The sequence below is a fragment of the Anarhichas minor genome, unplaced genomic scaffold (genome assembly GCF_050575085.1).
Source record: "Anarhichas minor isolate MPS153535 unplaced genomic scaffold, ASM5057508v1 ptg000003l, whole genome shotgun sequence".
Classification (NCBI taxonomy): Eukaryota; Metazoa; Chordata; class Actinopteri; order Perciformes; family Anarhichadidae; genus Anarhichas; species Anarhichas minor.
The window spans coordinates 15,122,635-15,144,727 of NW_027466449.1; the positions used below are offsets into that span (position 1 = coordinate 15,122,635).

The 22,093-nt window shown below is 39.2% G+C and overlaps 2 protein-coding genes and 1 pseudogene across 2 annotated transcripts in view; 1 reads left to right on the forward strand and 2 right to left on the reverse strand.

The window, feature by feature from the left end:
- Positions 1-501: 501 nt before the first annotated feature.
- On the reverse strand, positions 502-9,740 carry LOC142948303 (polypeptide N-acetylgalactosaminyltransferase 6-like; annotated as a pseudogene).
- Positions 9,741-11,835: 2,095 nt separating this feature from the next.
- spmip11 (sperm microtubule inner protein 11) lies at positions 11,836-13,144 on the forward strand. The gene is made up of 3 exons (XM_076099760.1): positions 11,836-12,215; positions 12,400-12,607; positions 12,686-13,144. The coding sequence occupies exons 1-3, from the start codon at positions 12,011-12,013 to the stop codon at positions 12,834-12,836; spliced, it is 564 nt and encodes a 187-aa protein (XP_075955875.1). The 5' UTR covers positions 11,836-12,010; the 3' UTR covers positions 12,837-13,144.
- A 1,095-nt stretch (positions 13,145-14,239) lies between these two features.
- Positions 14,240-22,093, reverse strand: part of LOC142957978 (adenylate cyclase type 6-like) — a 28,426-nt gene continuing 20,572 nt past the window's right edge. Inside the window, exons 10-24 of the mRNA XM_076099759.1 lie at positions 21,512-21,640; positions 21,389-21,417; positions 21,155-21,302; positions 20,469-20,566; positions 20,140-20,227; positions 19,918-20,034; positions 19,660-19,818; positions 19,338-19,513; positions 18,719-18,745; positions 18,581-18,610; positions 18,343-18,475; positions 17,883-18,146; positions 17,568-17,772; positions 17,329-17,453; positions 14,240-17,111 (exon numbers count right to left, since the gene is read on the reverse strand). Coding sequence (XP_075955874.1) covers positions 16,983-17,111; positions 17,329-17,453; positions 17,568-17,772; positions 17,883-18,146; positions 18,343-18,475; positions 18,581-18,610; positions 18,719-18,745; positions 19,338-19,513; positions 19,660-19,818; positions 19,918-20,034; positions 20,140-20,227; positions 20,469-20,566; positions 21,155-21,302; positions 21,389-21,417; positions 21,512-21,640 — 1,857 coding nt within the window. The 3' untranslated portion in view covers positions 14,240-16,982. The remainder of the gene's footprint in view (positions 17,112-17,328; positions 17,454-17,567; positions 17,773-17,882; positions 18,147-18,342; positions 18,476-18,580; positions 18,611-18,718; positions 18,746-19,337; positions 19,514-19,659; positions 19,819-19,917; positions 20,035-20,139; positions 20,228-20,468; positions 20,567-21,154; positions 21,303-21,388; positions 21,418-21,511; positions 21,641-22,093) is intronic.

Genomic DNA, 22,093 nt, shown 5'->3' on the forward strand with positions numbered 1-22,093 from the left:
CAGTTTATTGTTGGAATGCTGTTAAGCATTGTATTGTTATCCTGTTTCTCTTTATTCAACTTCTTCCGTACGTATTTTGCTACTTATCTCCTTCCACATTTTTTAAGCTACAGAAACCGTTCAAATATCAAAATGTTCAGCTCGTTAAGGACACTTCATATTTCTAATCTTTCAACTTTTTGAACTATTAAGCTTTTTTTAAATTTGTTTTGAATGGGATGTCTATGGAGACATTTTTCAAATCCTCTTAAACTTCTTCAACTTTCAAATCCTTCTACCTCCTCATACTTTCAGCTCCAGACACCATTTCAACTTTAAAATGTTGAAAAAAAAACTGAGCTATTGCTGCAAAATTCAGCTTTTTGATATCTTTTAAACTTTTTAAACTCACATTTTAACTTTTATGATTTTTTCAGTCCTTTTCTGACTTTGTAATGGGTGTGTATTGCGCAGTTTAGAGTGCGTGATGTCACCGCTAGAGTGAAGAGCAGCTTCAGAATCTTGTGAAAAAAACATTTATCTTTTGCAACTGTGTCCACAATCTTCACTCTTCATGCATAATTTCTGGATGTAGAAGTAGCTAATCGTGTCCTTGTCGTAGACAAATGACTGTGGAATCCCACAGGTTTACACATTTGGCACAGAAGCCTGTAATTGAGAGGAAAACCAACTTTCTGCTCCATAGAGACCAATGTTAAATTTTGCTTCAAAAACATCTTCCACAGAACACGGTACCCCATTTCTAAATCGCCAGTTCAGCCACATTTTTTACACTACAGACACAATTTTTACAGGATCTGTTCTTCAACTCATCCTTCCTCTCATTTATTAATATCGGAGCAATAGGAGCTACGGTTATGGGAGTTTTGAGGATTTGTTTGAGAGGTGTTTCCCTGTTTTATCTCCATGAAAAGGCTGCAAGGACACAGGTGTTTCTGATCAAGCTAATTAGTGATGTTGATAAACACAGACTCACAGACTCTCCAACAGGTGCTCCTCACCATGGCAACCAGTTACACGCGCAGGCAGGCTCTCTGTCTCTCTGTCTCTCTCAACACACAGACACACATGAGTTGGAGATATTCATGGAAGATCGTTAGACCTCCTGTCTGTCTCACTCACTCAGTCCATAAAACTGTCTGTCTGCCTGTCTCACTCACTCACTCCATAAAACTGTCTGTCTAGCTGTCTCACTCACTCAGTCCATATAACTGTCTGTCTGCCTGTCTCACTCACTCACTCAGTCCATATAACTGTCTTTCTCACTCTCTTCTCTCTCTATCTTTCTGTCTATGTCTCTATCACTCTCTCTCTCTCATACAGTCATTCAGGTCTATGAGATTTTGAGAGGACTTTTCCCTTTCAAAATGTTCAGCTTTTTCAGGAGACGGGTGCTTTGACTTTTCATATTTGTAATCTTTAAACTTTTTGAAGCTAAGGATCTCTATGGAGAAAATCTTCAAATCCTGTTAAACTTCTTCAACTTTCAAAGCCTTCTTCTTCCTCATACTTTCAGCTACAGACACCATAGTTAGACATTTCAACTAGAAGGGTTTTCAGCAGTGCAGTTTAAATGCTTTTGGGCTTCAACATTTTTCAGACGTGTAGTCTCCCATTTCTTAATTTTCAGCAATTTTTTTACAATTAATTTCAGCTTTCAGCATTCCAACGCATTTTCAGCAGGAAATGCATTTTCTAGTTTGCATCTGTAGTCCCTTGGCAGGTCAAAACAAAGAAAGCAGAATGACAAAAGGTACGAGGTAAAGACATAATACAAAGATATACAAAAAAGAACACACAATACAAAGCTACACACAATATCCAAATGTATATCCAGTGGTGGAATAAGTATTCAGATCCTTTACTTAAGTAAAAGTGGCCTATTAACACACTGGGAAAATGTTCTACTGCAGATAAAAGTCCTGCATCACAACATTACTTCAAGTATCAAAGGTAAAAGTATAGGCTACTCATTAGTCACCGTCAGTGTTTTACTATATGAAGTGTTTGGAGTATTTCAGTCCTGGTTCATTTAGAATTTCTAACTGAGAGAAAGAGTTGTTCTTATGGTTGAGCAGTCTGGAATCTTTGATAAATGAGCTTCAAGTTTTCAGAATTGTGAGCATAGTTTCATTTTTTTCCCCCATGTCATTCATTCCCAAAGACTGGTTCGGGATCATGGGTCGTAGGAGATTTTATTATAGGCCGCCAAATAAATTTCATCAACATACAGTACACCTTTGAGCCACATGAAGGAGTTTGGATGTTCGTATTGTTCTAATAATTGTAATCTACTTAACATTGAATCTAATGATACACCTTTAAAACTGACAAACCATTGTGAACAAATTCACAATAGGCCTCATCTATCGTGAGAAGAGCGACTTTGTGCTTAAATTAATGTCTCCTGACCATTTTACCGCCATCACCTTATATTATCTTGAATAGTTAAACCAACCATGTTGAAGAGAGATATTTGATAAATCACATTTTTGTTTGATGCATGTGTTATTGAAAACATATACATGTTAAATGTATAAATGAACCCAAATACATGCATTTAGGGAGAGTTCACAGGGTTTTTTCCCCCTCTTATCAGTAAAACAATAAGAATCCATGTTACCCTTTCATATTAGACTCAACGTTATAGTTTAAAATTATCAGAATAATACAGACATTCAGGCTTTCTCATGTGGCTTAAAGGTGAACTGCAGATATAAATAATCAATAAAAAACTAAGGAAGACGTTCTATATATTTATTTGGCGACCCTTATAAAATCTCCTGCGACACAAACTTGTGGTGCAACAATGTGGCTCATTGATGTGTTTTAAATAGGAATATGATCAAGCTTTGGCTACAGAAGTAATAGGTAGTAGTTGTAGGATCATTGTAGTGTTTGGTCTTTTAATGGAATTTGTTGACCTTAAGAAAAATATAAAATATCACTCATCCTTTGATTTAACACTCACATGCCCAAATGCTCATTGAATGAACGAGTTGGTGGTCAGTGTAACGATTCCCCCTGTTGTTATATAGCCGGGAAGTGACTCCTTGCGCTGCGCAAAACATGCCTTCTAAAGTTCAGGCGAAGCTAATATGAGGCTTCATCCGTCTGAGTTAACCAAATCCTGAGGGTGTTTTCCAAAAAGTCACAAGATTCCCTCTTTGTGTTGAGAGCTTTCTGTCTGAGTTGTGGCAGGCGGATATTACAAAAGACCGTAACTATGTAAGATATCTCTTGATTTGATTAGTTGACTGCTGAAGGCTCCTGTTAGCTTTGGCTGAACTTTAACAGGCACAAAGACTGTGGATTCATTCCCCATCTTTCACATTTGAGCTGCACTATTAAGGATTCCGTCACGAACAATTACAGGGACGAACAACTCTTTTAATATATACATCGAACAAAAAGTTCGGAAATTAGTGTTTGGAGATTATCTCATCTCGATATCTCTCTGCATTGAGATTTCCTCCAATGCCGCCCCACACCATCACACTGCCTCCACCAAAAGGTGTTACTCTATCGGTGCAGCAATCAGCATAGCGTTCTCCCCGTCTTCTCCACACTTTGACCCTACGATCCAACTTCCTTAGGCAGAATCTCGACTCATCGCTGAACATAACATTCCTCCACATGTTCAGGCAGAGAAGATTTGGCAAGTTTTTATATGGGCGCAACCCACATACTCAGCTGTGCTGCTCAACCCAGAAATGCATGATCCTTACAAATGGGGCACCATTTAAAAGGTAACTAAACAGGCTTTCCAACGGTATACAATTTATTGCCAAGAAGCATTGTTACAACAGAGAAATAATCTACCAAACACTAATTTCCGAACTTTTTGTTCGATGTTTACATAAGAGCACGTGAGAATTGTGTTATTTAAAAAGGAAAACAAAATTTAAGTTAAATAGAAATCCATGAGTCAGATGAAGGCCCAGCTTTGGTTGACTTGGCTGGATTTGCAAGCAGTCATAATCACGTTTCCTTCTGATGCTGTCAAACACTTCCCCGATGACAGGTTCTTCAGTTTGTTTGTCTGAAAACAACAACAACAATGTAAACTCTAAGAGGATCGTGTTCAGATTAAGAAACTGTCAAACAAACTTAGAGATAGAGAGACAGAATGAGGAAATGGATAAGTATTTCCCTGCGCAGCTTGAGACATGCAGTGTTGTAACATGAGTTGCTGCAGAGTTTGAGTTAATGTAGAGAAATACATCGTACCTGCGTGTAGATCCACACTTGCTGGGGCGCTGCTGTGGTTACTTTTCCCTTCAATTGACAGAATTTAAGAGACACACGAGCTCCTCCAGGGGTTGCATGTAAACACAGCGCATTGCTAACGCTGAGCCGTACCTCTTTCTGGGATGTGTACTCAAAATACTACAAAGACACATAGAACAAATGGTATTTTTAAGATGGAAAAATTTATATCATTTTGTATAACAGAACACAATTCCCCCCCCGAGATTTTTCTGACCCACCAGGTTTGGAAGCACTGATCAAAAATAACTTAGCGTACCTCTGCCACACGACATTGGAAATCTCGAACAAGCCCCCAATTTTTTTTTGTCTTCTTCGCATGCAGGCAGAACTTCCGACCAATGTTTTCCAACTGCACAAAAGATAATAATACAGTAACTGGACAGCCAACAGTCTGGATGTCCATCTATTGTAACTTTTGGTTATAAATGGCTCTTAAAATAAGAAAAATGATGTTCTGTAAAAAACAAGAAAATAACCCATTTTGTTTTGTGGGTTGATTCAAAGTGAAGACATTAATTTTATGAATCATTTATATTTTATATTTTCTGCATAAATTCAAATATCTATTTGAAAAAGACATTGGGCATGTAAAATTACTCAAAAGTGCACACAAGTGTGTTTTTGAAATACAAACTGTATACATTCCATTGAAGATGATAAAAATGTTGATAGATTATTAAGTATTTCACCCGTCCGTATTTCACCGGCCTGATGTCAGGCACATACGCCTCTGGATAAATGTTGTTCAGGTACCATGTGAAGTTCTTGCACTTCAATCTCTCCCTGAGTTCACGACGTTCAGAAACATCTCCAAATAAATTCTGAGGAGAAAATGACAATGGTGAGGCACAACCTCCATCATCATTAATATAATGTGACTAACTTCCTGGGTTATAAAAATACTGTCCCTTTGTACTAACCTGTTTAAAAAGCAAATCAGCCTGTCTGTTTGAACGATAGAAGACTAATTTGTAGTCGTCCATCCAGACCTCAGCCAGCCGGACCAGGTTGTGAGTGATCATTGAACTTCCTTGGGGGTTCCTTGGGAGCCCACACACCTATAGGTGTGTGGGCTCTTTTTGCGGAAAATGTGCCCCACAACAGAACAAGGAAGGATCTCAATCTGACCTCCACATTGCCAGACCTGCAGTAGAGAGGACAAACGGCGCGAGGTAAGACTGAAGCTGTTGACATTTTAAAAGCATATACGTGTATATATATATATATACTGTATCTATATTGAAAAACATTGACAACCTCTTACCCTAAAGGACATTTCCAAATTCTCCCCTCCCCAGAACTCCATCTGGTCATCGTAAGTCCCGATGTGCTGGAAGTATGATTTAGATATAGAGAACAGGCCACCAGCAAAAGTAGGAGTTCTACAGAACCAGACACAAATCAATACCAATGACCATCACTGATTTAATTTCAATGATTAGTTTGGTAAATACGCTTCTATGCTTTCTTTCAGAGAGTTAGGTGAGAAAATCTACACCACTCTCAAATATGTACAAACATGTCGCTGTAGCCAGCAGCTGGTTAGCTTATATTCATTCATTCATTCATTTTATTTATTTCTGTGTCATGCCAAACATTTGGCCCACTATATTTCATACATATTTTGTTCTTGCATATACAAAGCAACAGAGAACAAAAGAACAAAACAAAACCCCAAAAAGATAGCTATAGCTTTGCACAAAGACTGGGAACAAGGGGAAACAACTATGGCTCTGTCTAAAGGAAATAAAATCTGCCTACCAGCACCTCTAAGCTCACTAAAACAATATCTTGTTTGTTTAATCTATTTAAAAATAAAAGTTAAGAAGGTTACTGCTCCCGGCTAAGAAATACTCCATATAAATCCTGTAACCTGTAATTGTAACTTAAGTTCAGGCTTCAAAAAGGCTTCAGCCTTCTCGTCTAACACCTAGGAAGAAAGCAGATGTGCATATTTCCCAAAATGTCTGAATGTATGAACATGACTGAACTGCATCTGCATAATCATGATTGTGATTACTCCAGTCATCCAGTTTGCATGATTGTCAATACACTACTAGTATTTGATGCAGATTTCATTAAAATAACTATTATAATAAAGAGGATAAAAAGAGCCTTGTGCCGCCGATAGAGATGCTTTTTAAAATCTGCGTGTATGTATTCTCATATCTACCTGATGGGATGTGTCTCATTCATCCTTCCCTTCGTCTCCTCTTCGGGGACAAACTCCCATCCAAAATGGAGCCTCCAGTCAAAATTCCCTCGACTGTAATATTGTGGTCCAGGGATTGGCTTTGCGAACTTTAGGTCATACGGGTTAATAGCGGTGATATCCGGGCTCACCACTGCAGCCGGCTGGTCTACTATCCGAGCTAGAAGAGGCTCCAGCCATCCGGGGAAGCATTCACCTACATGGGAATGTAGAAGACAGGAGCCACATTTGTCTGTCAGTAAAAATAGTTTTCACAATCAGAGGCGTAGCTTGGAAGTTATTGGTCGAATGTGATGGCTGTTCCTTTAAAGAATCGACCGAAATAACCCAATATTAAGCAGTTTCTAAACTCCAGTCAAAGGATAACATCTGATCATTTTTTTACCCAGATCTAGAAAATAATGTGTCTGGTTTTGCATTCTTTGATTAAATGCAACGTGTGATTGACTTGGGCAAAACATTCCCAAGTATGGCTATAATACACATCTGTACCGTCTGCTGAAAATAGCGTGGTGGTGGTGGTGGTGGCATTTTACACAGCTGAACGAATTCCATTCACATGTCAAATATAGTAGAAAAAAGGTACTTTAGTACTCTATTGGTATTGCTATCACTTAAAAGGTACTGGTGTTGGTACTGGTACCACCATTTATTTTAGATGACACCCAGCCCTAAATGTGGAGCACATACAGTGGGAATCCAGGAAGGTGAGGACCTCTCCTTGTGCAGCCTGCCCTCCCATCAGTCTGGCTGTGATCAAGCCTTTCCTCTCCCTCTGACGTAAAACACGTGCTATGTTCAGCTGCCGCACATAGTCATCCAGACGAGTCTTCAGGTGATCTAAAGAGAGAAGACATTTTAGGTAAGGCAGGTAGTATACAGGAGGTTTTAGCGCTTTTTAGCTGGAAACAGCTGCCTGCTGCGACTGGTGATGACGAAACAGTAAAACCAAAACAAAGAGCTGAAAGATGCTTTTAAGCTCCACAAAGCTGAGAGAAACTGCAGGTGATAATTCTCAGGGGCTCATCGCTATAAGTGACTCATTTTAAGTGATTGTGTGATCCATTGCTAATGTACAAATATTAATCAAAGCTGATTTAAGTTAAAATACTTGTAGTGCGTCCATGTTATCTGCCATATTTCAGAGGGAAATATTTTACTTTTTGCTCCACAACAACTAGTTACAGTACTTTATTTACAGTAATAGTACATAAGGAATTTAGAAATTAGAATTTTCCCAACAAAACATGTGATAAGCTTATAAAATATCATGTTCGACCAAAATCATGCTTATTATTACTTCTCTATTTTAGTATACTCATTTTACTAAATGTATCTTAATTTTATTGTTATTCTATAAGGCAGTAATGTTAGAGTTACTTGTTATACACCTTTTATTTCTTGTTTTATTCTTGTGTTTTTGTAATTTAATATTACTTCTGTAATATAGTATCATCTTTTTTATAGACTTTATATTTACAACTCTATTGCTTCTATGTTTATATTTTCACTCTATGATTTATTCTTATTCTTCTGTTTTTTATCTTTCTTCAGGATTGATAAAGTTCCATCTTATTTCATATGACACACAGGTACAGATTAAACTGCCTAATATTCAGCAAAAATAATTCTAATTCGTTCCATCTTACCCAACTAAAACAATAAAATGTTACCATAAAAAATAACAAATAATAAATACTGAAAATGTATTTTAACCGTGTGGTATTGCCACTTTAACTTCAAGTGAAGGACTTCCTTCACCACTGATACAGTGGGTGCATGAATGGAAAGTTTAATGTTTTTTTAGAGATCAGTGATACAATATGAACAGACATACATCAGTCTACTCATTTGGATAAGACACTCACTGTCCGTGCTGGCATCATCCACCAGTAAGATCTCTGTGAGCAGGGCTGCAGGAGCCGTGTGCAAGACGCTGTAGACCGTCCTCAGCAGGGTGGACCAGGCCTCATTGTGAAACACGATGATCACGCTGGTGGTCGGGAGGCCAGGACAACGCTGAAACCTCTGTTCCAAGCATCTGTCAGAGCCAAACTGAAGTTAACAGACGTCAGATTTGTAACTGGGTGTACACTAGTGTTGAAAAGTTTGGGATCACCGTGCAGTCACATGGCTGAGAGGACTGCTCTGTATGTTTGAACGTTTTTTTTAGGTCGTAGAAAGTCCTCTTTTCAAATAGATGATATTTTTAATGATGGCTTTGTTTTGTACATGGAGAACAAAACACGCTGCACAATGGTTCAATCAGACTGACAACTGAAAGGACAGAAAGAGACAAAGATACCTCTGAGAAACAGTTGCATGAGAATAGAAGAGACTGTCATTGGTAGAAGAAATTGAAAGCTTGGCATCAAAATTGGATTTAAATAGGAACAGGTTTCTGTTTCAGTCAAGTGCACATTAATGCCCATAACAAGCTGTAATTAACAGGCGTGTTGCTTTAGCAAAGCTATTCTTCACAATATTCTAGGGTTAGCACTATTGAAATTGGATTAGGGAATATAAAATGAATATGCATGGACTAACAAATCACAGTGCTAACCACTGAGTAGACCGAGTAGGGCCCGATAGGAAAAAACATCTTCCCAAACTATCCAGAGCCTTGTGATTTAATAATGATAGAGAGTCACTTGCACTTTTCTGGACTGGAGAAATAAAATGGTTCCAACAGTATTCTCACCTGTCATGACACACTGCGGGGTCAACGACTAAGTTTTAATCACTTAATTATTCTTTGTTTGGGGAAGGAAAAAGGAAAGAAGAAAAACATCAACATCGCAGGTGATTCCAAACTTTTGAAGGGCAGAATCATAAGTCGGCGTCAGTGACCTTCTGCTGAGATAATGAACAATGGGTACGCTCACTCTGGATGGCGTGTTTCTTCACCCAGATCACTGGCAAACTGGTTGAACTGGTTCTTAGCAAACCCATCTAATTTCTCTATACGTTCCTCAGGAGCCAGTGGACGTATCCCAAACGGTTTGCCACTACCACCTGGTGCCATGAGATCTTGGGGAGGCCTCTGAAGGTGAGGCCTGAGCTCCTCTTCAGTGTAAAAGCCAGGTCGACAAGTAAAACCTGGCAACGCGTCGACAGGTCTGGGGGTGGATCCTCTGAGTTGAACCACACCTGTCACAGGTGGGTGTGGTGGTTGTGGAAATGCTGTGTAGTTGTTGATGTAGTATTTAATGAAAAGTATGACCAGCAAGCAGAAAGCTGCAACCTTAACTGGAAGGGCGTGTCAACCGTAAAATAACTGCATGGCATGCACAGGGAAGGACGGACCTAAAACAAAGCTGAAAAGAGACCAAATAATATACAGAAATATACAGAAAGAATAAAAAATCTTTATAAAAGCAATGAATCTGAAATCTCTAATATAATACTACTGCACTTTGATGACAAGTACTATTTTCTGTAATTGTTATATTTTACTGGCCCTCATGTCCAAGGGTGCAGGAAGTTTTTAAGTTCTTGCCGATACTGCTCAAACCATCATTTCATGTTGTCCTCCTCCCACCCCCAGCTTCAATCATCCCTGAACACATGCATTCAAATCTATTAACGCCAATATAATGTGTTTCAAATAATTATTCAACCCTCATCCTACAAACTGGGGTTCCCAGTAACCGCAGAAGTTGTTTTTTTTACCAGTGTTTCTTTACTTTGTTGTTGTTTTGTGGAGGAATATATTCACAATTTGCTGTTTCTTACAGTAGTTTATTCTGTTTATTCAGACCGTGGTGTGTGATGTGTAGCATGTGTTTTATGTAACAGGGATGAGGGTTAAATGATGTAATTGCCACAGAATAATCTGAGAATATTGACAAGACTTCAAAAATCTTAAAGAATTTGTTTTTTTTTAAATTAGAAGAAAGTTACAATTAAATTCATCGACAGCACTTCAACAGTTAACATACACTCTCTGTGTAAAGGAAGGAGTGATTCACACAGTTATGCCAGCAGAGATACATAAGTTGAATAGCTTGTTTGACCTGCTGTCTGTGTTGTTGGAATAACAAAACTCATTTTGTCTGTTTCACTTGGGAGATTTTTTGCAACAAACTACTGCCTGCCCAGAACCCACAGCACTCGATAATCAGACTAAAAAAGACAGCAAGCACGGATTACAAACTGCATGTCTGTGCTCGGCACAAACACACACTGGAACAATTAAGAAGCAATTACTGAACAGACTAGAATGACACTCGCCACTCACAATGCGCTGACAGTGGTGCATTCACGTGAATATACTGTGCTCATGAACTTTAAGTTGTAATGTAGAAACGACATGGCTGCTACAAAGAAGATGTGTTGTACTCTTACTGCTTGAACCGACACGTTAGCTGATTTTGATCTCTTGTTTCCACTTAAGGGGGCGTTCACGTAAATATTATGGGGAACAGATTTCTCCGATTATTACAAAGAATTTGAACCTCGCAATGTTAATGAAAGTAAAACATATTGTAATGCGTGTAATTTACAAATAAACAGACACACAGAACCGAAAACACAACCTTCTTGGCGGAGGTAACTAACTTTATGTAAATATTTTGCAGATGTGTTTTCTTGTTGGAATGCGACCATGAACGGGTTGTTGTAGCCTATTTGGGTTTTGGCAGGTCTGCATGCGTACCGACACTGAATCTTTTACTGGTACAGAGTACCGGACCGTACCGGACTACTTTCACCCCTGCTCGTGCCTAATAGCCATGACAAATGTGTATTAGACACATTACATTTACATTATTATATTATGTACATGTGTTTTTAAATAATGCAGAAACCAGCATGCTACTTGTTGATAATACAAAGTTTGAGCAAAGACAGCATGCAGAGAATTACTCAAATAATAAGAAGAGGAAATGTTGTGGGGGTTTTATGGCGTAAAAGGTACAAATTAAAAGACAATTGAAAATGTCGTAAAATTTGACATTAAATCACTTTAAAATTATTTTTACAACTGTTTCTGAATCAGTACTTACTATATTTTGGCTGCAGATGAACGAGCCATTCCACCTGTAGGCCTACTCACGCAGTTTTATTTCCGTCATGAAGATAAATCTGTTTCTTGTTTTTCATATGAGCCTTTATGGCTCAGTTGGTTGTGTTTTCTGTCAACACAGTCAAGCAACACACTGATCGAACCAGTTCAAATCTTAAGTGCTTGTGAACTGAATGACACACCACATTCGTTATTCACGTTACTGTTAAGATGTCTAGGGGACATGGAGGGAAAAAAATAAATTAAGCATGTACACATTCGTAAACTGTTGCGAGATCCCCCAAACATCTTGTAAATTAAGTCTAAAAACAACAACAACAAAAAACAAAAGAGTGACGAAAACGTGTGCTTATTGTTTCTTTCCGTTTTATTTGTTTGTTTATTTGTGTATTTATTTCTATTTTAGTTGAATCTTCAACATTTACCTCAAATGACACCACGTGTGGGCGGGGTGCTTGTTGCCACGGTGACACCTAAACAAAAAGTGTTGATTTATTTACATGCTGTCTGTCTGTCTGTCTGTCTCTCTCTCTCTCTATCCGTGTCTCGTTGGCAAGCTTGTTTTATCTGAGTTATTGGACATATGCATTGGACACATATTGGACATATATACCATGGCCTTCTTCGGTGTCACACACCTGGGTTATCAAAACCCAACAGGTGATAAGATGATAGTGAATCCCAGAGCAGCAGCTCATCCTCGGGGTAAGAAGAGCTGGACTTGGAAAGTATAAAGTTAGCACACAGGATGGTGTTTTCTGGCATGAGCTCGTAGGTTTATATTTTTGCATTTTTATGAAATCTCAAGCAATACACTCATTTTAACTTGAGTTTGGTGTGTTTTTCATTATAGTGACAGGTTTATGAATGTAAACAAATGAATGATCAGCCTATACTATAATAACATATCTCTATACAGATGGTGGGAACATCAGATCAGGACCGTCTCCATCTCTTCAAGAACACCAGGGACCCCTCAGATGTACAGACACATGCAACGTTTACCACCAGCCTCTTCACTACAGCGCTGACATGCACCAAGGGAGCCATGAGCGATACAAAGAGATGGTCAAACGGCTTCAAATACCCAGATGTGAGTGGACATAGAAAAGAGACATTAACGGTCAAATGGACTACGTAGGATCCAAATGGCAGCTGTATTCCATGGTGACAAGTGTCTGTCTGCTCTCTTGTCCAGCCCCTCACCAGCTGTACATAATGCCTCTAACGGAGAACCAGAAGTATGGATGGACGCTGTGCAGGAGTCCTGAACCATGGACTCAAGTCAAACGGTTTCCCCGAACGTACAGTGAGATGTCAAAGTAGGTAACATTCCCAAATATCATATAAAAAATTTCCCACATGTAAGGTAGATGTAAATGCAATTCATGTGTTGCATTCACAGGTTTGTTAAAGACATGTCAACAACAGACCGGGAGTTCAGCCTATTCTGACAGCTTTTCTTCTTCAGTTATTAGTTATTTGATGCGAAGTTCTGAGATTAAACTGGTAACAGATTCACTTTAGATTTTTTTCACTAATGTTTTGTTTTCTTTTAAATCTAGGCTGAGTTTTTGTTTGTTTTTACACAAGCTATGAGTAACTGCCTCTCTAGAACAATACGTCTTAACCCTTTTAGCTCACAACCTTTCTTGAGGAAGTGTGGATGTGTGAACACAAATAATTCCAAAACTAAATACCACTTTTATATATTAGGTGGATTTAACATAAATTACAAGATAAGAAGCCATCTTGCCACCTCTCAAGGGGTTCAGGCCTGCAGGCCGGCACCACTGTGGTGGTCTATACAGAGGGTGGAGTTGTAATGCCCTCTAGAGGAGATCAAAAATAATTACTTCTGAATTTTGGGAGATAATGATCTTTAGTAACTGGAGCATGTGGAGTTGCTCAGGAACATTTCACCACTCAGTGGCCAAGAAAAGATGTTTACATTATTCCTCCTGAAGAAGTATTTCACAGATATTTCAGTGCAGAGGGATTGAATCCTGAAGAGGGCCTTGATGGATACAGGCTGGTTTCATCAGGGAGACACAGGAGGTCAAAGGATATCAGGACATGCTCAGGCTTTGAACACTAACCCTTCAAACTGCATCAAATGTCCCAAAAATGACTTAATGGACCTTATTCAATTTTACCAAAGTGTCACATTAGTATGTCACAAATATTAAAAAGGCTATTACTTACCATAACTTGTCTGTAGATGGTGCAAAGTGGCACTCAGTGATACTACTGGTCTTGCAGCTCTGCAACTGGATAATAATGGTTTGGTCTGGTCTCTGGTGCTTTCCACCAGTGACAGTGTCCTTGTTTTGGTAGCCACTTAGCTAGTGGTCCGACCCCCCCTCCCCAATGAGTCTGCAAAAAAGCCTGAAGTATTAACCAGTCTGCTTATTTCACAGTAAAAAATGGCGACTGGTGAACAAGACATCTATTTTTTTCTTTGTGTTTCTTACAATTACTGTCATCTAATTGTGAGAATATTTCTTTGCAGGCTTGAGTCTAAATTATTAATAAATTATAATCTGTGAAACATTTGTGAATGTGGTTATTAAGTATGTGTATATTGACAAGTAAACCACTTTCTAGTTCTTTAAACATAACATATAATGTTATTGCATAATGTATGACGGGTCTGTTCCTTTAAGCCACAGGTAATACCTATATGCGGTCCAACTAACAACATTAGTAAATCTATGAACACGCAAAACAGCCATTGATTTTTTTTATTATTTTTTCTTCATGGGGAAATGTTATTTTTCTCTTTGTCATAATCCTCAACTCTTCTCGTCCTTCACCTTTGCAAAAAAACCACTCCCCTTTCAACTCCTCCAACTCAGGGAAAATACAAATAAAACAAAAACAAATAGGGAAGGATTCATCAGGCCTGAGCAAAACACTGTTTCAGTCGTATGGGGACAACCTCCCTCTCCTGTTCCTCCCCCAAAACATCCCAAGAGTTAACAATCAACACAAGTCTATGGACAGCAATAGAAATAGAATACATACAATGCACATTTTTATAAACTCATGTCCATTCTATAAACTCTTTGCTTATATGAATCACCCTTCATTGTTCACAGTTCACTTGATAGTTGGTGATCTCTATTACATTACTGTCCTCTGGTGGTCCCACCACGCCCCAAGGCCCAATATCATTGCACAGGAGGGGACCAACAGCACAAGGCTGCGTGAGCTGGCTTTGGTACAAACGTGATCAACTGTTGGTTGCCATTGTCGAGTGTGGTCGGAAGAGCTAAATCAGGGGCCGATTCTCCCAATTACAAAAGTTGAAGCCGGAGAAAGCCAGGTCGCTGCAACGATGATGTTTACTGGAGATTATTCTCGACAAGCCCTTATCCCTTTTTCTCCGTCCAAACATCAGCAGTCCAGGCAGAGCAAGCAGGCACTGTTCCTGTTCACTGATATTCTATGATTGGTTTTATTTTAACTTAAGGCAATCAAACTCAGCTATTAGTACTTCTACTGAGCGTGGAGGGGGGGGGGGGGGGCGGCGAGAGAAACAATACAATAAATATATGTATAGGTTTATTAATTCTGTCCTCTTCACATAGTGTAACACCAGGGATGTAATTTGTTACTACTGAGAAGTGAATGTGTGGGAGGGAGAGGTCACCTTAAAGCCTGACTGAGAATTACAATACTGCAGTAGTGGCATAAATAAAATAAAAAAAGCACAGTGAATCATCTGTATATGTGTGTTTACTGCTATGCTTATGTGAGCATACACCACTCGGGTTCCGCTGCAAAGGCAGCTAATGGTTATTACTTACTATACATGATCACACCTATCGCCAGTTGAAATACTGTATTGTACATTAGGACTGAACAGCAGAATTCATTGGCTGCAGTTGATCCGTTGGTACCAGTGAGCTTGAGCTTTACAACTGGCATTTTACAAGAAAGAAAGCGTGCTGGTCTTTGATCCTTTTCATTGGAATGGAATCATCATAATAAGCATAATAATTAATCAGAATCATCATAATAATAATAATAATAATAACAACATTAAGAATATACAAATGATGGATACAGAAGTGATACAAAATACCCTACGTTCAAACAAACAAAAATAAAAACAAGATACCACAATCAGACATGCTTCAAAGCAGTTATGTTTGGCAAGAAAGCAGTTTTTGTTGTATCATAAAAACCTCACAGTGAAAATAGTTATGCCCCTTCAGGATTACAAAGCACAGTATTCAGTCAAAATCAATATACATTTCTTTCCTTCATCTATTTCTTCTTCACAGAAGAATCAGGCTGTGTGGTACCACTGCGTTGAAATACGAGGTTTTTCCCCCCTGATGGCTCTGATTTTAAGTTCCTTCATTTCCATGTGCACCGAAAAAAAAAATACTTCTCTGAAAAGGGAAGGAGCAGCGATGACAATATACTGTAAGGGCTGAAAACCAGCTGCACACTGGCTGCTCAAGCTCTAAGGAACCAATCTGACATGAAGTGAGGATGAAGAGGATCCTAATCCCAGCTGGAGCTACTTCTAGTCCTCAGAGATAAAAAATATAGATTTCAGATATCACCTTCTTATAACATCCTTAGTCGTCTTAAGTCATTTTGTTTTGAGGTTGAGGGCAACATCACAATTTAAAGTCAAAGTGAGCGCTTTGCTGTCTGAATGATGAATTATACATGTTTCTATGAAAACAACGAAGCAGCCGGTGCTGCCAGCAGTTGGCCAAAAAGACAGAGGGTTCAAGCCTCCTGCCCAAAAAACAGAGGCGGTGATCATTGCTGACTTTAGCGAGAACATATCAAACATGTCTTGCCTTGCTTTTAGTAAATACTTTAGTCTTTGGTCAATATATTCCTCTTCAGTTTATACATATATTCATACACACACAAATATGCATTTACATACACACTTATAAACGTGTAATGAACTGGATATTTGTGCACGTATGTATTCACACTTTTTCATAAAGGACCTTTTGCACAAAACATCGAGATCTAAATAAATAACTAATTCAGAAACAAAGTATGAGTACCTGTTCATAATTCATGTGAAATAAAAAAAATTTACCCGAAAAAAGAAAACAAACAAACCTCAGAGTAAAAATAAAAAGTAGCCTTATGTACAGCGTTAATCTTCTTTTGACACAGGCTAAAAGGCGTTGTTTTAAATAAACAGACTTTGCATCTTTCAAGAAGCCTGAGAGAGAGGCTAGACATGAGAACAACACGTGTCCTTCAACATGTATGTGAGCCAAAATGGCTGTCAAACGAGAACATTTTCCTCTCATCAAGAACACTTTCCTTTTTGAAGTCTTTAAAAGTTTTTCTTTTCCTCTTTACTTGGGATTCAAGTGATGGCGTCTCTAGTTTTTAAGCCATTAGCTCACACTGTGAGTCCTCGCTCAGTGGTGCTGTGTCTCTGAAGTGGGGATCGTCCCAGCATTGCTGCTGCGTCGGCTGCTAACTGCTGGGCGGTCCTTCGTTCAGGAAGTAGGTTGTCATTTCCCCTTTACCTTTGACCTTAACCACCCCCCGATACTCCAGCACGTACCCTTTGTTTGCAAGCACCTGGTAGAGGTCTGTAGTCACCTGGGAGCAGAACGGCAAAGGGCACACTTATATGAAGCTGGAGAAATATCTGATCAAATGAAGGACATTTATTATTCTCGATTATTATCTTCAATTCAAATGTGACGGTGGAAGGTTACTTATGTCAGATCTTATGAGGCAACAGTTTCTCTCGTTTGTTGGGGTAGAAAAACAAGTTTTATTCACTAAAGTTTAATAGCTGTTACATGACACCTACCTGTATGCAGTCAGGTACACCTGTGCTGTCCATACGACTGGCCACATTGACCGTGTTGCCCCAAATATCATACTGAGGCTTCCGTGCACCAATAACCCCAGCCACCACTGGTCCCATGTTCAGACCTGGTAATTAAAGACAAAAACTCTTCACTGCATCAACGAAGCTGCTACTGTTTCCCCGTTTACCATATTAGAGAACTTTAATGTGATTTCCCAAACATTTGAATCTTCGCTTACCTATCTTCATCTGGAAGTTGTTGAAGGAATGCTCGTTGATGTACTTCATCTGCTCCCTCAGTCTCATGGCGTAGTCAGCCAGTGCAATAATGTGTGAGCGCCCCTCTTTGTCGTAGGTGGAGTCATTGAGACCGGACGCAGCCATGTAGGTGGAGCCAATGGTCTTGATCTTCTCTAGCTGCCTGTACTTGTCTTCACTGATGATCTGAGAACAGATGGTGATCACATTTGTGCAACTTGCACATTTTTTATTTTTTTTAAATTAGCTGCAAGCAAAGGTCAAAGGGACGACACGCTGAGCTTTACAAACGTTACCTCATCAAAGTCAGCAATGATCTCGTTGAGCAGCCGGAGACACTCCACTCCCTCGTTGTTGGCCTCCAGCTCCACGTAGAATTCGGAGAAATTGCTGATGGAGGCGAACATGACGGCCACACACTCACAGGACTGGTAGTATAGCTCGTCGTTACGCCGTTCACGCGTCAAAAAATGAGCGGCTACGTCCTTAGGCAGAATATTATGGAGGAGGCGACGATTGTAGGCTTGCAGTTCCTCCATCTCCTCCTTCTCCTCTGTGGCCTGGGAGTGAAGGGTCTTTATTAGATATATTATATATATAGTGATAACATGTCTGGCAGGGCAGATATTCTATTAGAAGACATTAATAAACTGTGAGGCAGCTCAACCATCTTCTCCAGCTTTTGCAGAATTGTGAAGAGATTGTGTCTGCAGTTCACATGGTCAGAAGACGCCCTCTAGTGGACACTAAACATACCTGTAGTTTCCACAGGAAGTCGAGGCGTGCGGTAGATTCAACCTGCTGGGCGTGCAGGTACAGCGCCAGGACAAATACTGTGAGGATCACTGGAGTCATGACCCTCAGGGACACTTTGGTCACAACAAATGGGCTGCAGAGTAACGAACACATGGTCACATTAATGGAATAAAAAAAGCGTTCAAATGATAGAATAGGACATCAAAACCTTCGAGAGTAACACTGAATATAATCTTACCACTGGTTTGTAGTTTCATTGAAACTGGACCTAAAAGTAAAAACATTCTGGTCAATACAAATGAAGTAAATAATCATGATAATATTAATTAGTTAAAAGTGGGTTTTTTTAAGTCTTAATACAAATTTAAATTCTTACCATTGAGCACTAGTTTTATTTAAATCACTAAAGAGGAAAAAGAAAACAGAACAAATAATGAAATATACAAAACTCTTGACATTTAACTAAACTTGAATTATATATTAAAAGTCATGTATGCTTTAATTTATGGCACAAATAGGGACAACGTCCAAAAAAGGTCTGGGTGTTGTTTCCAAACATTTGATATTGGTGCCAGTACGTTACTTTAGCTTCAATACTGGTACCAAAACAATACTTTTTTAAGCCCTTAGTTTAGGATATATACGAATGTTAAAACACTTTTCATTTAACAAAATATGGCAAACTGCTCAATACAGGGCGGATAAAATAGAAACCCATATTTTATATAAATAAAGTCTAAAGTTGTGGAAGTTTACTTTTTTAGATCAGGAAATGTCTGAGAAGTGAAAAAGTAAAAAAAGAATCGGACCAAGCATTCAATGCCAACTTCCGATAGCCTTGCTACCGATTGATAGTCAATCAGTTTTTAATAAGTATTGAGGTTCAGCCCTATATTCAACACATGAAAAAAGCTGCCTGGTTTAATTCATTCAACATTGTCCTGTGCCCCCCCGCCTCTGCATTAGCATTATATTCTACAGCCTGTGGCACTTACATGGCATTGGAGGTGACAAAGAGGTCTGCGTTGTCGAATAGTGCTACTTGTGGCCACTCCACCAGCAGCAGGAAGGTGAGCTGGATGAGCAGCATGAGGGCCAGCTTCCCTATGCTGCTGATCTGCAGGAACACCGAGCAGGCCAGCAACGTCAGCAGCACACTGTAGCTGAAATACTGGAGAGCAGCATCACAAAGAGGTATTATCGACAATAGATCTCAGATAAACACAAATGCAAATGTGACATTTTCATTTTTGAAAAGGTTCGACCAGTGGCACAGGGAACCCAAACAGTGAAGTGGTGACACAACAATGAATTCACCTCAGGAAAAGGGCAGGAGGGGCCTTGGTTAGGACAGATCTCTAGACCCCCTTCAATGGACACATTCAAGCTGCGGATCAAACAGGGCGTCACCAGCGCTGCAGAGGTGTTCAGCTTCTCGGCAACACATTGTTTCAAGCTCATGGTGTCACAGGCAAACTGCAGTGAAGCCAAACACACACACACACACACACACATATATTCAGCCTGGTTTTCATCATATATGGATATGCTGTCTGCCTGTCTCTTCAATCTTACCATATTAACAAAGGCAGAGATGAAAACGAGGATAATGGTAAATACTCCAACCAGGGTGCTGTTGGTGCGAGACTGGACAATCTTCTTTGAAACAGTCTGCATTGCAGCTGGAAAGAGCTACAAGAGGACGGGAGAGGAAAAATAAATGATTTACACATTAAACATAGAGTGAATGACGTACAAGCAGAAAATATGTTTGTGTGATTTGAAAACCTGTGCTACCTTGATGCAAGAATATATGGCACAAATAAAAAGGATGTTGGCGAGAATGACGAAGATACTGATGTAGATTCCCAGCATGACCGGGGTGCTGCAAGGGAGGAAACATAAATACAGTTATAGAGAAACATTTAGGGTGCTTTCACATCTAAGCTGTCAATCAATTGTTTTGGAACGGGACTATGTTAAAGCAGATATGAATTTTTTTAGTTTACTTTTATTTTTTTACTCAGTCCAGACCAAATGAATTAAACTACAGGTGTGAAAGCAACCTTAAAAACACACAGTACATACTGGAGGATCTCCAGTATGTGAATGTTTGAAGTACTCACTGTGGAAAGATAACAATCTGTATGAAGGATATGAAGCAGAATACTAGTAGAGTACACGCAACATAGCCTCCAAAACGATCGTCCACCTTCTTGGAATACTGCAACAGGAAACGGCAGAAGAAGAGAGTCAGATATGAGCAGCAGCGGTTCCCTCCTCCAAACATGAATTATATTTAAGTTGAAGAAGCACAGACGGTAATTACAGCTGGGCAATAATTCAATATAATGATTCATCGTCTTTTTGACATTATCGTGAGGAAATCATATATCGAGATATCGTGATATACAATTACGTTGTCTAAATTATAAGTACTCATACCAACAAAAAATTCTCCGAAAATCTGATTAAACTCTTCAGTTAAATCAAACTATTTTCTTAATCTGATTAGTATGTATTTGTGTGCATGCATGTAAACATTTTTTATTTATTTTATCTCTATAAATTAACTTGAAACTGTTGTTTATTTTGCACTAAAGTTCTTAACAATAATACTTTTCATTTGTCAACTATTTAATTCACACAGGTCTTTTACCATGTGGTTATTTCATATAGAGTATTTATTGAATTACCAGAAAACATGCTACGTTGTGATATATATTGTTCTGGAGATATGAAATGAACTACATCAGTGTAGAGGATTTTGGCCATATGGCCCATCCCTATAATCAGAGGTCTTAGTTCAAACCTTTTTCTCCAGGCTAGACGTCTGGAAGGTGAGTAGGAACTTCTTAACGTGGTCTTTTCTTAGCTGGTCAATGCTGCGAGCGTCAATGGCTCTCCCCAGAAATTCATCCACCTCGTCCTCCGGGTTCATGGCCTCCTGAACACCACGGCTGCAAAAATAAAAATGTTGTTAATGAAATCAAGTCAAGCAGTGCAGCAGCCTTTCACACATGTAAACAACAACAACAACACTCACTTGTCTTTACTGGAGGTCTCATCAATCCCCTGAAGAAGAAAGAGGCACAAAACATGACTCTCCCAGAAAAGCTGCAGCCTGGCTCCATCAACAAGAAAGGAGTGTGTTGGTGTTGAGTCTCACCATTTGTCTGAAGACTTTGGAGTCTTTGGTCCTGGAGAAGGTTCTGTCGGGGACCCAGCGTGGCATCAGACCCTCATTAGAGTTGGCTCTCGTCCGCTGCATCCTAGCCATCACTGCCTTCTCGTCCTTCTGCTCAGAGGGAAGAACACGAAGGCTCGATCCACTGTTCTCATAAGACACAGTCACTGACCATAGAAGTGACTAAATAAACTAGAAGAGTTCCTGTTAAGATTATGCCGACTTCACAGTTAATTATGTAACAGTTAATCAGTGTGTCACCGTTGACCTGCACCTCAACACCACTATAATAAAGCTTCTGGACCCCACTAGTTATACTCAGTGGGGATTGTATCAGCTCAGGCTCAGTTAGCCTCAATTGTGTAGCTTTGATCGATGTTTCAATTCAATAAAGTTTCACATTTGTTAACTATGGCATGCTGCTCTGGAAATTATTTTTGACTTTGAAAGGAATTAAAGCCTAAGAATAAATAAAAACAAATGTAATAGTATGAAATGAATGTGTGAGGATATTAAATGCAACTGAAATGTAAACTAGACAATCATGTATTCAATTATTTGCTA

Coding starts and splice junctions, on each gene's coding strand:
- spmip11 (XM_076099760.1), top strand. CDS start 12,011: ATGCTGTCTGTCTGTCTGTCTGTCTCTCTCTCTCTCTATCCGTGTCTC. Junction 12,216..12,399: donor AGCAGCAGCTCATCCTCGGG/GTAAGAAGAGCT, acceptor ATGAATGATCAG/CCTATACTATAATAACATAT. Junction 12,608..12,685: donor CTTCAAATACCCAGATGTGA/GTGGACATAGAA, acceptor CATGGTGACAAG/TGTCTGTCTGCTCTCTTGTC.